At 44.2% G+C, this 16,901-nt stretch overlaps 1 protein-coding gene and 1 non-coding gene across 4 annotated transcripts in view; one reads left to right on the plus strand and one right to left on the minus strand.

Moving 5' to 3' along the window:
• Positions 1–12,349, plus strand: part of LOC106642090 (sortilin-related receptor) — a 55,437-nt gene extending 43,088 nt beyond the window's left edge. The window contains exons 3-17 of one of the 3 annotated variants that reach the window (XM_014356733.2): positions 1,124–1,300; positions 2,745–2,987; positions 3,268–3,554; positions 4,046–4,766; positions 4,855–5,196; positions 5,268–5,808; positions 5,900–6,617; positions 6,702–7,370; positions 7,449–7,725; positions 7,809–8,068; positions 8,171–8,910; positions 8,988–9,244; positions 9,324–9,798; positions 9,894–10,103; positions 10,204–12,349. In XM_014356733.2, coding sequence (XP_014212219.2) covers positions 1,124–1,300; positions 2,745–2,987; positions 3,268–3,554; positions 4,046–4,766; positions 4,855–5,196; positions 5,268–5,808; positions 5,900–6,617; positions 6,702–7,370; positions 7,449–7,725; positions 7,809–8,068; positions 8,171–8,910; positions 8,988–9,244; positions 9,324–9,798; positions 9,894–10,103; positions 10,204–10,268 — 5,982 coding nt within the window. In that variant the 3' untranslated portion in view covers positions 10,269–12,349. The remainder of the gene's footprint in view (positions 1–1,123; positions 1,301–2,744; positions 2,988–3,267; positions 3,555–4,045; positions 4,767–4,854; positions 5,197–5,267; positions 5,809–5,899; positions 6,618–6,701; positions 7,371–7,448; positions 7,726–7,808; positions 8,069–8,170; positions 8,911–8,987; positions 9,245–9,323; positions 9,799–9,893; positions 10,104–10,203) is intronic. The other 2 variants (XM_023390304.2, XM_023390305.2) reach the window with 2 other exon arrangements.
• Positions 12,350–16,579: 4,230 nt separating this feature from the next.
• Positions 16,580–16,652, minus strand: TRNAF-GAA (transfer RNA phenylalanine (anticodon GAA)). Its single transcript has one exon. It is a non-coding gene; the product is annotated as a tRNA-Phe (tRNA).
• Between the last annotated feature and the right edge of the window lie 249 nt (positions 16,653–16,901).

Consider the following 16,901-nt stretch of genomic DNA (forward strand, 5'->3'; position numbering starts at 1 on the left):
ACTCGTCCGCGCAACTTTTCAAGAATTTTTCTGTTCCCCCTCCCGGCATCCGAGATCGCGGAGACATCCCAAAGGCCCTCGCTAACGAGAAAAGTTTCGCCGCGCGGCTATATACATCCGAAGCTTCGTTACCATCATCATCGAAAGCGCGTTTCTTCTTTTTCCCCTCGGATTTCCCAAGACCGCTCCACGAGTACATGAGAGCCCGGAGCAACCGGCTCTTGTCATGTAGTATACCGTCGCCATTAATGGTATATATCGGGCTCGCGGTGCACCTGTACATATTATATATGTGTACACTGTAATGGCACACCTGTACGATGTTGATACACGTACACACGAGATCTTGATTGGCTCGATAGCTGAGCTCCCGGTATCGCTGATGTGTACCGTTACGCGTATTATACATAGACACGCGCTACGCCAATCGAGTCTCGAGCGGATGGTATGTTGAAGGAAAAACTAAAAAAAACAAAATTCAGAACACAATTCGAGGGCCTCGGAAAAAAAAAAAAAAGAAATGGTTCGTTTCGATAAAATCTAACACGTGTGCGTTGTAAGAAAAACACGTTGGTTAATGTCATTCACGAGAGTCGATGACAGCCAGTGTCTATATGGCCTTCCTGCATTTGTGTGTGTGTAATACATGTAATCCACGCTCGCCGACCCGGTTTGACGATTTTCCGATCCGAAATCCCCGTCTATATGCGACATTGTAAAAAAAATTAATTAAATAAATACCACTTCGCATACGTATATGTGAAGGATGTAATTGTACTATGCTCCCCGACAAGCAATCATCGTTGTCGGTATATATATATGTACACACACGATTTAAAAATCCAATAGGAGAGAGCAAAAAAACACACACACGCATGGAACGACGACAATCGTCCAATTTATCGTCCCCTTCCGTTGTACTCGAAAATAATGGCCCCATACGCCGTAACACGTTGGCACATTTTATACGTCACACACATAACATAATCCCCCCCCCCCCAATGCATCATTTGACAATAGCCCCACCGATATATATATAAATTTGTTGTTTTTTTTTTCGTACACGTATTAGGTATTGCGCGTATTCATTATGATATATACGTGTGTGTGTGTGTGTTTGCAGTGCGTATTTGCCGACAGTGCGAACAAGTTGATATTCATTACGTACAATCACGGCCGCGACATCAAGCGAATCAAGCTCGACTTCAGCCCGAGCGAGATTGCCTTCTACGACAAGAGCAGCGACGATGAGTCCTCCTACGTGCTGCTCGTCCTCGACAAGACCAACTCCATGCGAAAGGTAATGCATACACATACATTTACACACGCGTATGGATGATATTATTACACATTTGTGACAGTATACTGCAGTATAGGTATCAGTGGTGTATATCCATCCATAACCCAGCATAATATACTTATTTTCGTCTCGCTCTGCAAAGTGATATGGGCTCGTTTGTTCCCCCCCCCCTTTTTTTTCTTTAAATTGTTTTTTTTTTTGCTGCCATTCCGTGCATTATACACATACTTACAATTGTGCACCATATCTGCTAAGAGAGGGGTGTTTATCCTATTGAGCGAGCTCGGGTGAATGACGGTCGACGCCAATGTCACATACGTGAAAACGTAATTTTTTTTCATTTCATCGCCCGCCTGGTATACATTGCGCGAGGGTGTGTTTTAAAAATGTGTACCACCGAAAGTAAGTTTTATTTTATGACTCGCGCGATGTATCGAGCGCCGCGTGTGAGGAAAGAACTGGATTTCGCGGTCCCCTCCTTCTTTTCCATACGCGCGTCACTGCTGCAGCGGTGGTCCACAGTTGCTTTATTTTTATTTTTTTTTTATTTTTTTTTTTACTTTCGCGAGTAATCAGTGACGATGTTGCGAGAGCGGGACATTGACCAACAATTGTGACGTTATTTTTGGAACTTGCATTCGTTGGTGGGATAACGTTGTACCGCAAAAGCAAAAGGTCAATTGATTTTGCTTTCGTGAGATTATTGATTTATCTCGCGGGAATGAAAAAAAGGGGGCCTACAGTGATCAAAAGCACACGCACATCTACGGGACCACCGCTGCAATGACGCGGAAACGAAGAAGGAAAAAAGCCCGAAGACGCGAAACCAATTGTACAGCGGATTCTCGTGTCACCTCATTTTTATCAAAATTTAAGACGAAAAAAAAAAGAACAACATCGAGAGAACACGTCGTATTTCAGTTTGTGAAATAAAATTTATCGTTACAAAAAAAAAAAAGAAGATATGTATTCTTTTTTTCTTGTGTATAACTTGGCAAAGGGTGTTTCGCAGTATATATATATTTTTTTTTTTTTCAAAAACGTAGTGCACTATTTTTTTGAATAAATTTTTTTTCGTCACCACCTACTGGCCATTATGATATACTCCACAAAAAACATTTCCAAACAAAGTTTTATTTCTACATTTTTTGGAAATCATTTAAATATTTTGACACTTGATACTTCAAAATGTTGTTCTCATCAAAATATAATGTTGTCATGTTGCACAAAGAAATTCTGCGTTGCAATAACAAAAAAAAACAAAAAAAAAAAAAAAACCGCATGGTTGTGAAAAAAATGATGAGCAAAAAAATATTACCCGCCCGAGTTTGCACATCTACATTACCATTCCATAGCTTACCGTTAAAAGAAAAATAGTCCAAAACCCTCACATTGCGGAAATTAATACCGAGACTGTTTGAACACGTACGCCGCGCCTGCACAGCTGTACATGACGATGACCCGGGGCAAAACCTGGAACATCGTCCACGAGTACGTAAAGGCCTTCTTCTGGACGAACAGTCGACCCAAGTCACTTTTAATCGAGAGGATCGAGCCGTCGGGCCAAAACAACGTCATCGACCTCGGCTCTAACCCGTGGCGGTGGAGCAAGCGCAACTACACCGAGGTCATCGGCAACGTCGAGGACTTTCAGATACGCGGTGACTACATGTTTGCCACCAAAAAGGTAAGGCGCCTTTTTTTTCTTCTTCAGTGTTGCGCTGCTCCGTGTAAGAGAGTAAAAATGGGGATGAGGTCAGCCATTTTTTTTTTTTTTTTTTTTTTTTCTTCCAAAGTCCAGTACTTACGAGTAAAATATTATTGTTTCCAATCACGTTGTGAAAGGTATCGGAGAAAAGAAAATAGGCCTCAGTCCTGCAAATAATTTAACACCAGAAAATTCTCAAGTGTAGGAAAAAGTGGAAAAAAAAAAAAAAAGGCACTAAAACAAAAACGAAATTTGGCAGGTGACAAAGACCATCAACAACGCGACGCAAACCAGCCTGGAGCTGTACGTGTCGTACAAAAACCAGGGTTTCGTGGCCGCGGAGTTTGACTCGTACCTCGAGCGTCGCGACTACCACGTGGCCGACGTCTCGTTCGACCGGATCTTCGTGGCCGTCTCGCACACCCCGACCCTCGTGAACCTCTACGTCTCGGAGACGGTGGACCCCAGGGGCGTCAAGTTTATCCTTTCGCTGTACAACATACTCACGTTCTTCCCCAACAGCACGTGGAAGGACAGCTGGCTCAAGTGAGTACACCTATATATATACCCCGCACGTCGTAACAATACATCAATAATACATCAGCAACAACTGCTTGAGTTTTTTCAAGGGCGGATTTCTTCGGGACTGCGTGCATTGTGATGATAATGAGTCAAATTGGTGAATCGAAAGAAAATAATATACGAGCTATTCGAACATTTGAATCCCAAATTGATAAAAACGCGGTCGTATTTTTTACTTTGTTGTTTGCGACCCACCAAAAGTACCATTATTAACAACGGGATAACGTCGGATCAAGTCCATAATGAGAAACTCTCGCCATTGTGGCTTCATTGTTTTTTTTTATTGTTGTGCCTTCGGGAGTTGGTAAAAAAAACATTATGCTCGAATTGAGTACAATAGAAGGGTATATACCTAATTATGTCTGAATATTGAGGGTATCGAAGGTAGAGTTTGTTACTTGAGGTTGGATTCAGCTAATTAAAACAACAATCAACTTGTGTTTTCCCCAAACCAGTGACGTCGCCGACGAGGTGTTCACCGAGTTGTACAAGGTGGAGGGCCTGCGCGGGATCTACATTGCCTCGCAGGTGCAGGGGACCCCGAAGGTGAACTCGATCGGTCCCGAGCACCTGTTAACTTACATGACGTACGACCACGGGGTCACCTGGAGCCGGATAAAGGCCCCCGAGTCCAACCACAAGGGCTTCTACAACCACTGCAACCCGGACACGTGCTCGCTCCACCTGAGCCAGCGCTTCAGCCAACTGTACCCCGTGTCGCGCTCTGCCTCGATCATGAGCTCGAAATCGGCCCCCGGCATAATCATGGCCACCGGCGTCATCGGCTCGAGCCTCAAGGGCCACCCGGCCCTCTTCGTCTCCCGCGACGCCGGCCTCACGTGGAAGCAAGTGCTCCAAGACTACTACTTCTTCAACATGGGCGACCACGGCGGGGTCCTCGTCGCCGTCAAGTACTTCAAGACGCGGGGCGAGACCAAGGACATACTCTACTCGACCGACGAGGGCGAGTCTTGGCCATCGCTCGAGTTCAACGAGAAGATGCTCAAAGTCTACGGGCTCATGACCGAGCCCGGCGAGAACACCACGGTTTTCACGATGTTCGGCTCGGGCAGTGGACAACACCAGTGGCTCATCATCAAGGTCGATCTCAGGAAGGTGTTTGAGCGGGACTGCGTCGAAGACGACTACAAGTTCTGGTCACCCGCTACCATGGCGGTAAGGGATTGTTCCGCTCAAATGGTTTTTTTTTTCCCCACGATTTTCCTTGTACGGGGTTTCATGTCCATTCGTTGATTGATTGCAGGACGTTTCAAAGACGTGCGTGCTGGGTCGCAAGGAGATTTACAAGCGGCGAGCGGCGCGCGCCAATTGTTACACCGGGGTGAACTACGATCGGCCGGTGAAGACGGAAATTTGTCCGTGCGACGCCATAGATTACCAGTGCGACTTTGGGTTCATACGCCAGACGAAGACGCAGTATCCGTCGTACTCGTGCATTCGCAACAAGACCTCGGGGGGCAGCGACCCGTGGGCCGTGCCGGATACCTGCGCCCCGGGCAAGTTTTACAACCGCACCAAGGGCTACCACAAGATCCCCGACGACGAGTGCGTCGGCGGCCGGGCTCGTGTCTTTGAACCTGACGAGGTATGTTGGTCTTGGGTTTTTCCTTTTTTTTCGAGAGATCGGCCGATCATGATTGTTGCTGTTGTTCCAAGATCCCGTGCCCGGTGAAGGAGTTACCGGAGTTTCTGCTGGTGGCGCAGCGCGAGCGCATATCGCGGATCGACCTCAAGGACCAGAAGATCGACGTCTTGCCGGTTCACGATCTCAAGAACGTGATCGCCATCGAGTTCGACGTGAGAAACAATTGTCTGTACTGGGCCGACATCGTCAACGACACGATCGGCCGCCAGTGTCTCAAGGACGGCAAGAGTCAGCCGGAGATACTCGTCGAGACGGATCTGAGCTCGATCGAGGGCATGGCTCTCGATTGGGTATCCAATGTTCTCTACTTCGTTGACGGGGTTAGGATGAGGATTCAGATAATAAGGACCGACATCTCGAGCATGGGGAGGATGCGAAGGACGATTCTCGGCTCCAACAACGTGCAGAAGCCACGAGGCATTGCTGTGCATCCGATGATGGGTTACATGTTTTGGACCGACTGGGCGCCCGGCAACGCGTCCGTCAACCGAGCCAATTTGGACGGCACCCACGCCAAGCAGCTCTTCTTCACCAGAGTCGAATGGCCAAACGGTTAGGAAAAAACGATGATGCATACGCGTCCTCTGCAACGTTGCCCGCGTGAACTTCATTGGGTTTGATCTTTGGGGTTATTGTTTTTCAGGTATCACCATCGATTACATAGCCGAGCGCATCTACTGGGTGGACGCGCGTCAGGATTACATAGGTTCCTCGGATTTCGAGGGCAACGGCTTCAAAAAAGTCATTCAAAGCGACGAGCGCGTCTCCCATCCGTTCGCCGTGGCGGTGTTCAAGGACAACATGTACTGGGACGACTGGAAGCAGTCGATGATCTTCCAAGCTGACAAGGACCACGGACTCGGCATCACACCGATCGTCGGCCAGCTGGCCGGCCTCATGGATCTCAAGGTCTACGCCCACAGCGTCCAATCCGGCACGAACAAGTGCGCCAACAACACGCAGTGCAGCCACATCTGTCTGGGTGCGCCCAACAACAGCTTCGTCTGTCTCTGCCCGGACGGCATGGTCATGCAGGACGGCAAGTGCATGTGCCCCGGTGGTGTCAAGCCCTACGCCAACTCAACGTGCCCCCGTGTCGCCAACAGCTGCGCCTCCCACCAGTTCGCCTGTGACAGTGGCGTCTGCATACCGGAGTCGTGGAGGTGCGACGACGACAACGACTGCGGCGACGGCTCCGACGAGAGCCACTGCGTCAAGTTCAAGTGCCAGTCGAATTACTTTGCCTGCGACGAGGAGAAGTGCATACCCAAGTACTGGGTGTGCGATCTCGATCGCGACTGCAAGGATGGAAAGGACGAGCTCAATTGCACCTACAGTAATTGCACCGGCTCGCAGTTCAGGTTCGTGGTTATTCCGCGCTCAAGCCAAAGAGTCATTACGATCGGAAGATTTATTCCCCCCTCCCGTTTTTTTCCCCTTCGTAGGTGTGACAATGGTCGGTGTATTTCGCATCGGTGGGTGTGCGACGGCGAGGACGATTGCCGCGATGGTTCGGACGAGAAGACCTGTCCCACCTCAGCCGTGTCGTCCTGCAAGTCGGACGAGATCGCTTGCAAGACCGGCGGTAACTGTATACTCAAGACGTGGAAGTGCGACGGGGAGACCGATTGCGAGGACGGCAGCGACGAAGACGACTGTTCGAGCTTCAAGTGCGAGAGCTGGAAGTTCGACTGCAACGCCAACGAGAAGAACCATCACTGTATTTACAAGGCCTGGGTCTGCGACGGCGATCGTGACTGCCAGAACGGCTCGGACGAGGCCAACTGCACGTCCCCGGTCCCGACGCCCCCGCTCACGCCCACCAACACCTGCAACGACTGGATGTTCGTCTGCAAGAACAAAAAGTGCGTGCCCTACTGGTGGAAGTGCGACAGTGTCGACGACTGCGGGGATGACTCGGATGAGATCGGCTGCGGTTTTCCCGAGGCCGTTTCCACCGTTGCTCCGACCGACGACCGCGACCGACCCCACGTCTGCCGAGACTTTCAGTTCCAGTGTTTCAACGGTGATTGTATCGACACTTCCTGGATGTGCGATGGATCCAAGGACTGCGCCACCGGGGAGGACGAGCTTTACTGCAACGGGTCCTATGGGTTGGTATTTTGTGTTGTACAGAGCGTGAATTTTTGCATCCCCCCCTAAAACGGTATGACCTTGTCGATTCTTTACAGGTGCAAGGAAGATCAGTTCAAGTGCTTCGTCGACGGCTCGTGTGTGTCCCTTACGAGCATTTGCAACGGGATCGTCGAGTGTCCGGACGGTAGCGACGAGCGAGGCTGCGACCACCACCAACCAAGCCCTCCACCAGTCACATCTTGCACGACCGGATACTTCCCGTGCGACGCGACGCGATGCCTCCCCCTGTCGGCTTACTGCAACGGCAAGCAGGACTGCTATGACGATTTCGACGAGATCAACTGCGAGAAGAACAACACTCGTATCTACCAGGTGTGTGGCCATCATCTATACTGCTCCCGACCATATTTCTTCGAAATTCGGATTGTCGTTATAGCGAGGCTTTCTCCGTGTAGGTACTCAATATCGGCGTTGACGAGAGATCGACCAACGCTTCGAGCCTCTTTCTCTTTTGGTGGATGCCAATACCCAACAATGTCACTTTCGAGTTCTTGCCCTCGATTGCCCTCGCTGAGCCCGGGGCCAAGTGGACCAACGCCTCCAAGTGGATCGAGGACACTGAATATCAGTTCACTCAGTTACACCCCCACACCCGATACAATCTTACCGTCTACGTCAAGGTCAAGGGTCAACCAACTGTTTTCCCTCCGGCTAGGTACGTTAATTTTGTTGTTGTTGTTATCAATTTCATTTGCCTCGTTTAATGAGTAGTTATCAGAGTAATGAAATATATTATGTTGTACAAAAAAACGCAAAGATATCTCCCGGTGATGACGGGCGAAGGCGTGCCAAGTCCACCGTGGGAAGTGACAGCTACCCAGAGAAACGGAACTCGCGTCGAAATAACGTGGCAAGCGCCGATGACTCCAAACGGCCTGATAACCAGCTACGAGGTATTCATGACGCCTCCGATTCCACCGACGTCGCACTATCCTCATCCACCGATAAAGACGTCCATCGTCATCGACATCGAATACGAGGCTGGAAAAAACTACTCCTTCTGGGTCAAAGCCAAGAACAAGGAGCACGAGTCTGTGTCGTCTAGCGTGGCGACTATAACGTTCGACGGCTCGGCCAACATCGACAACATCGAGGACCTCAAGGTCGTCGACAAAACCAATCACTCGGTCACCCTCTCCTGGAAGAAGCTCAAGAGCGCCGAGAGTTACGTCATCACGCCCCGGGGTCCACTCTCCTATCCGAACCTCGAGTCACAAACGACGACGTCCAATCTGTACACCGTGGATGGGTTGGCTCCTGGTACCAGGTACACCTTCGAAGTGTGCGCAAGGAGGAAGAATTACATCGGCAAGCCGCTCTCGATAACTGGCATGACCAAGGACCAGCCGTTGCCGTCGGTCACGATATTAGAGCCAACGCTCATCAAATCTCACGGCACGACTGTCAAGCTTAGCTGGGACAGGCGCAAGGGCAACAGAAAGATCAAGTGGCAGTACGCCGTACATTATGCTCTCAACATGCTGGACCTTTACAAAGGTTTTTTTTTTTTTTTTTTCTTTCCTTCCATATTGATGATCCAAAAAATGATTTATCAACGATTGTTTTCACTTCAGCACCCAAGCTTTTGACGACGAATCAGACAGTGACGATCCGCGACCTCGAGGCCTGCGAGTCGTACATCTTTGCAGTTGGAGTTCGCGGAGAGTACGGCGCCGGACCACTGAGTCAACCGGTGACGATAACCACGGTCTTCAACGCCAAAGCACCGCCCAAGAGGCTCAAGGTCACCCGATCCTCCGAAAAGGGCGAGTCTGTAATCGTCCTCTGGGAAGCCAGCTGCCAGACAATCGAAGAACCCATTGGCTACAAGGTCATTTGAATTTCCCTCCACTATTTTGGTCTTTCAAGTTTTGTGTTATCTTAACCAAAGCGCTCTCGTCCTTTGCCAGATCACCGTGACCGAGCTCACTCAGAACAAGACCTCGGCGTACAATCTGCCTCCGACGAACGAAACGAGTCTCAAGTACGTGTTCCGCAACGTAAAGACCGGCGGCAGGTACAATATAAGCGTGTCGACAGACACCGAAGGCTCGCTGTCCAGTCCGGTCGTCTTCTTCAATGGTCCGCCCATTTTCCCACCCCATCAGATCAAGGTGTTGCGTGAGGGTACCAAATTCCTGATCTACTGGCATGAACATCAACAGATCGACTCGATTGAGGGCAAGTACCATTATGAAGTGTTGGTCAACGAGGGTGCGAACCACATAGACGAGGCCACGGCGATGACTTTCCCGGCCAATCAGCCGCCCTTCACCTATAAAGATGCCAAGAGGGACATCAAGTACGCGTTTACCGTGCGGCTCGTCACCGACGAGGGCTTCAAGAGCCCCCTCAGCGAGGTCTACAGTATCGTGGAGACACAAGGTGCCCCACCTCTCCTGCTATATAATCCGAAATAACTACGATGATGATGATGATGCACGATTAACTTATCGATTTTCGTTGACTCTTTTACACAGGCAAGGAATGGGCGGCGCCCATCAGCACGAGCAACTTCCTGTCTCTCTTCATATCCATTCTCCTGCTCGTGGCGGCCCTGGGCTTTGCTTTTGCTTACTTCGTTTTCAGGCACCGAAGATTGTCCAACAGTTTTACGCAGTTCGCCAACAGTCACTACGACACGAGGAGAGGCCAAGCTACTTTCCCTGGCACGTGTGACGCAGGCTTAGGTAAGGCAACGTTTTGCACCTGTTCATCACGAGTGATTGGGCGAGGGGGTGATGGTGGGCTTTGTTTTCATTTATTTATTTGTCACGGATTTTCTTTCAGTAGACGACGAGGACAACCCGGTTATTCGAGGCTTCTCCGACGACGAGCCGTTGGTCATTGCATAGACAAGGGCATTGCTGTCGCCGAATTATGCGCATTTCAACTGAGATATCAAAGTCGAACATCATGAACGAGCTAATGATACTGTAGTATGATCACCTGCAAGTAAGTCGCTCGAGGCGCGAGGACGATTCCACACACACACACACCCACACCCACACGTACACGTACACGCGTGATTTCTAGTCTCAGTGCGTCGATATGTCTTGTCCTGATGCCTATCATGTATATCAAACGAAAGGGAATGTGTGATGGTGGTTCTCGATTTGATCAAAAAAACGGGACTACCCAAACGAGCCACGTTCGGAGATTGCAAGCCAACTCGGAAAAATCACGCCATTACGACGACACCAATGTTCTATTAGTAAAGTTTAGTATAATTTTTATACTATGAATAATATGATAAAATGATCGATCGAGAGTATAGGAAAGTGTAGAGTAGCCGAAAAAAAAAAAAAAAGTTTAATCTGCGTCAAGGAAGAGGAAGGATATTTCCTGTGGCAAAGAAATACGTATAATAAAACCGACTGTTTACGAGTTATTATTTTTATAAAAGAAAGAAAGAAAAGAAAATAGAAAAAGACAAAAGCGACGCGAGTTGTGGAACGAAATGTTGCTGATTTCTTTACATACCAGCCCCTCCCCCCTGTCAAATGATTTTACAATCGAGTGTTGAAGCTCCAATCTGGTGCTCCTCTGCAAGAGACATTCGGGATGCCATAATTATTATTACACGTATGTGTATACAAGTTGATTTTTTTAAATCATAAGTTAATTTAGAATATAAGAATTTTGCCCTTCTCTTGATGTTTTTTTTTCTTTTTTCATATGAGCATCAGAAAAACTGTGTAATTCTTTGTTTAGTTCATTAAGAAACTTAGGTACTGAGATATTGGTATAAAAAGTTTGAAATTGAACAGTGCTACGACAGAATGATATGTTAAAGTTATTTTTTATTTTCATTTCCTTTCTGTTCTTATAGGAAAACACACGTACCTGTTCCTAAATATACGTGCAATGCGCGCCGAGCGAATGTTGTAAGCTTTTTTTTTTTTTTTTTTAATTTATCCATACACTAAATACATTGTATTTTTATTTGTTTAATCGCCCTACTTTTGAGGTACACAAAAAGTAATTTTTTGTAATCTAAATTTTTGATTTTCCAAAACCTATATATATCGTACAATTGAGTAGGAAGTGTAAAAATTTCTATGAAAAAAAAAAAAAAAAAAAAAAAAAATGTACAGTGTCAAGTTGAATGAGATATATAGTGGCATTATCGATTTTACAAAATGATCTCATGTTTAACAAAGAAAATTCTCTTATTTGATTCATTCAGAATTACAACAATTACCTCGCCCTTAATCACTTGTTATTTTTTGTTCTCTCTCTCTTGCCGTTCGAATATTTATTTAATCTCTACTAGAAGAATCGTTATAATTTACAAAAGGGACGCTTCGTACATTTATAAAATAAGACATATTATTTAGTTGTTTAATGAATCAAGTCCAAACAAAATAAATGAAAAATGCCGCCTTCGAAGCTGTAAAAATAATTTTATTTCAAACTCTCTATTGAGTAACTATTCGTTTAGAATCATACGGATTCTTTGCCAGTTTACAATAAATATATAATTGTAAAATCGGAAATACTTTTTCAAGAAAAATAATTTTGTTTGTCATTTTCTTGGATTCTTGTAAAACGAGTCTTTGTGTGCGTTTGCTTATGACAAAGTTATTAACTTTTGTATTTTTATTGATAATCAACGAATGGTAAAAAAAGCTCAGCGTCACGTTGAACATGTCAGTTTAAATGTTGTTTATTTTTTGCATTTAATACAGTTTTGGCGTTTAAAGAAAATAATACCTTTTTTTTTAAAGATGTATTAAAATAAAACGAAATACAAAAAAATTTGTAAATCCGATACGATTGAAAATATTCGTATCGCACTGACTAATCGTCCTGTTAATCGGAAAGACTGATTGTAACTTTTTAAATTACAACATTTCAAAGAGAGTTTATAGTGGAAAGCACGAAACTCGAAATACTATATAACGATAATTAAAAAAAAAAAAAAAAAAAAAAATGAAAGAAAGAAAAAAGTTACGTGGTATATATAAAAATAAACAAAATACCAATTATAAATAACAAGTAGTTAGTCTAAATTATCGAAATAAAGCCAAAACTGAGCATCGATGCAAAATTTAATGATTTTGTAGCCAAGCTATTATTGTGCATCATACCTATGAATTTTATTAATCCAAACAAGCGTGAAATGTACACAATGTATTTGCATGAACCCTATCTAAAAAAATGGCAAAAAATTTTTGTAAAATGTTGAGGAAAAATATTTTATTGTAAAAGCAATTGGTGAAAATTCGAAGTTCTTAGCCACTCGAACTCAGTTTTGCTTGCAAAGGTATATATGTATAAAATAAATCTAGTATAAATATAATAACGACTTTTCTCAACTTTGCAACTTTACCGAAGATTGGGTTTTTCGAGGCGTATACATATACATATATATATATTATATATATATTAATATTCTATTACATGTATAAGTAAGTAATTAATGAGGCTTGACAGAGTCAAAGATGAAGGGGTGGAAAGAAAGAGAGAGAAAGAATGATCGGAGTAGATTAAGAAGCGAGAATGAAAAATAAATATGTAGATAATTGATAAGGATTTTTGAGAAAACCCCCGTGAAAACGAATAAGAGTTTGAGCGACGTATTGTACGTAAAACATAAAAATTCAATTTTTTACAAAAAATGTGAGAAAACAAACTATACGTTTCATTGAGTGATGAAAGTATTGTATTGAAAGCACAAAAGTAAAAAAGTACGCCAGCGACTCCAACTCATCTTCGTTTCCGCGCCCGGGTGATTCCGAAGGGAAAAAAATTTGCCAACATTGTTGTATAAACTAAGAAGTTGAAAAAAAAAAAAAAATTAATGATAATACCGAAAGCGCACGTCTGGTGCGCGCTGGCGCTCACATTGTAATAAGCAAATTTACGATTTGTCCTAAAAGTATGGAAAACTTTTTTTTTACGTTTCGCTCGTCGCGAGGAACACGTGAGAGAAGGATTGTGTAATCGGCGACGATAACATGAAAAATGTGAATGCAGAAGGAAAAAAAAAAAAATTATAAGCTTGGATGCTGTCATGTTTTATATCATACGAGAATAGTTGCTAGAAGAGGGGAACATTATTTGTAGTTGTTACTACGTGTACATCTTCGATGATTATACAGCGATAACCAGTGATATTGATATAATATATTATATATTATTTACGTGTAAATAAAGCAAGTTAAGGCACAAACAATACATGGATGCACCAGTGTTTATCGATTTTATTCACCTTTTCGTTAAAAAAAATCATTTACCAAACATCAGAGACAAAAAAACAATTCAGGACTGACATTTTTTTAATGAGTCGAAATTTGTATGCCGTCACAATAAAAAATGGCACTTTGGCAACTTTTCATTGAGTCGCTATGAACTCTCTCGTCGAGATCATTGACTATAAACGCGAGAAAACTATATGGTGTACTTCTTCTGGGCTCTTATAAATATTCAACTTTCACCGAAAATCTCGACAATTTTAGTAAAGATCTATTCGACAGTCATACCGCGGTTACGCAAAAAAAAAATCCGAGGTATGGGCCACTTCCCATTACGACAACGCGAGCCGTGTACTGTAAAAAAAAAGTTACTCCTCAGCACCCCATTTTCCGGAAAATTGTGCAGCTAAGTACATTGATTTTTCCCGCGGCTCAAATTCGTTCCGTCACCCGCCGCCTGACGCCGCACAGTAAAAAACCACCACCGATTCCGCGTTTGCACTATGTTTATCGCAAAAAACCGCAACCCAAGACCCTCGTTAGGCTCTCCAGTGATCATAACCGGACGAAAACGCTCATCGAGAGCTCGATCGACTTATCCGATCGACGGCAAACCGCAAAGAAATTGCTAACCGATCGAAACCCGCAAGCGCACAGAAAACCCTTCGGTAAGTATATAAGGGCCGTGATTGCCGAGCCAAAGTCGGTATGGTCCGACGCTTCCCAACGACAGTGACGTAATCACCGGTGTCCCGAAGCGAGGACCCGGCTCGGCAGCGAAGAAAGGGTATTTTGCAGGCTGGTTTTCCCCGTAGAGCTGCTCTCCCGAGAGAGTGACATTTTGTGGCCGCGATCCGTCGTCGGCGAGGGCCCGCCGCCTTCGTCTGGATGCCCGGCGATGAGCGCCATCGTAACATCATCGCGGGTTCGCACTCAGTGACCACGACGGGGATGTCGATGCCTATATATACGATGAGATCTGTGGCCGGGGCAACACGGTCCCCCCTTCGGGGGCACGACAGGCAGGGATCCATTGGTACACACAGCTTCGATCGCGGTTAACATGGAGATATCATCCCCCGGTCGTGCACGGTGGAGGGAGCTTTTCATTCGCGCAAGAAGCAATGCGGGGCAGGATGGGTCCAAGCCCCCCTTCTGTCCTGTATCCGTATACTTGTGCGGAATCTCGAGGCTCCCGATCATTTGGGCGGCGAAGAGAGGAGTCGCATGTGGAAGTAAACAGACCGCAACCAGTTCACAAGATCAATCACTTTAAACTCCGCCGGTCGGCGTGCTCGACCTCCTCGATGTTTACAATCTAAGATTGTTGTTGTTTACCCAAGCGAGGAATAGTACATGTCATTGAACTCTTTCTCTGCTCTCTGGTAGTTGCTGAATGTTGTGGAAGTACAAACGTGACCATACTTTTGGATATTTTTATTCCCATTTTTTTCAGATTTTTTTTTTTGCTCTTTATTTCCCACAGGCCACGATTTTATTCATGACATTCACCCTACATTTTTACTATTTTATTTTTATTTAGTACATTTACTTAACGTACATCATATTGTATTTCATTATATGACACAAGACTAACTTAAATAGCCTTTTTTTTTTTTAAACATAAAAAATAATGTCCAAAGAGTGACATTGTTTTAAATAGAGTATTTTGTTGAAGGATGGCCCAAAAAACGTAAAAAAATGGCCCAAATGACATGATGGACATTTTAACTAAAAAAACATACTGTGGTGCCATTTTTGGGTATTGTGCTTTCTTTTGTTTTGTGATCTAGCGTTGTTGCGTTGACATGATGATACGTATGTTTTATTGCAGTTTAAAAGAGTCAAGATGTGAAAAGTAAATTACTTTTTGTTTTTATGGAACACTCAAAACGTCACGCTTTTGTAATATACTGTTGCTGAAACTTGTTAGGCCGTCCTGGGATGGAAAAAAAAAAAAAAAAAAAAAACATCTAAAAACGAAAATAGATGTGATTTTTGCAAAATTCGGTAAAAAAGGAAAAAGCATTAAACTCACAGTCCAAAGTGCACAGATTTTGTGGAACAGACGATGGATTAGCTATTGTCTGGACCGCCAATTTCCGTAGTAACACTAGTTTTCAGGAAGTCGCCGGCAAGTGGGCAGCGGCGGCACCTCGCACACGCACCTGACGCAGCTCGAGTCGTAAGTAATCCGTTCCCGAGTTCAACTCATCACCGACGTTCATCGTCAAGTTGCCGAATTTACATTTCATGTAGTCTTGAAAACAAAAAAAAACAAAAAAGAGAAGCAAGTTTTCTCCACAACTGCACGGATGAAGTATAACAACCGTACGTAATCGTCACCTGGTGCGTCGTAGAAATTCCTCAACTCCCCGACAGTCCACGCGAATCACAATGTCCCCGCGGGTTTCTGGAATCGTTCGAGTAAGTACTGTTATTTAACGAAATTGGCAAGTAATCATAAATACTCAAGAAATATGCGGATAAACTCGATTTCAGTACTGCTTGTAATATTTTTTGTAGGACTTTATTAAAAAAAAAAAAAAAATATAGGAATACACAAAAAACCTACCACGATACTCTAAACCATCAATAAAGATGTAGCAAAATTTCACAGAGCCTAGTATAATAATTTTAATATGAAATACAAAAAAAACGTATTTACCAAATGATTTTTTACAAGATAGTAATAACACAATTGTAAAATCAATTTGAAGTAATCAAAAAATTTCAGTAACTATAATTTTCTAGCTCATTAGCGATAAAATTAATTTTTTAGATTGACCGTATCAAATTGAAAATATATGTAAATATATGAAACAAGCTCGAGGATGAAAAGTACAGCAGCACGATAAACTCACGGCATCTGTATCCAGTACTCTAATTTTTCTTACAAATACGCTGTAAAATTACTTACAACTATGGCAGTTTAAAAAAGTTGGTAAAAACAAACAAAAATTAAATGCCGAAACCCGGGATTGAACCGGGGACCTTTAGATCTTCAGTCTAACGCTCTCCCAACTGAGCTATTTCGGCAGGTGGGAGTGTCTGCGTAGAGTGCAAATCTGAACCTCAATGTCCCAGCCTTGTTTTCCGTTGATCATAATAATTTAAATAGCTCATTCCGAACTATTTCATCATATCGTTAATAATTGAATTTATCGACGTAAAATCATTGATTTTTTTAGTTCAAAACTTGAGTTCGATCGTTTTTATCTATAAGTGGAAGAAATTACTGAAATTTATAATTTAAGATGAAAAAAAGCAAAAGTTATAACTATCAGT

This window comes from Copidosoma floridanum, unplaced genomic scaffold, assembly GCF_036245765.1.
Source record: "Copidosoma floridanum isolate Cflo_tuat_1 unplaced genomic scaffold, Cflo_Japanese_pri ptg000032l, whole genome shotgun sequence".
NCBI classification, from domain to species: domain Eukaryota; kingdom Metazoa; phylum Arthropoda; class Insecta; order Hymenoptera; family Encyrtidae; genus Copidosoma; species Copidosoma floridanum.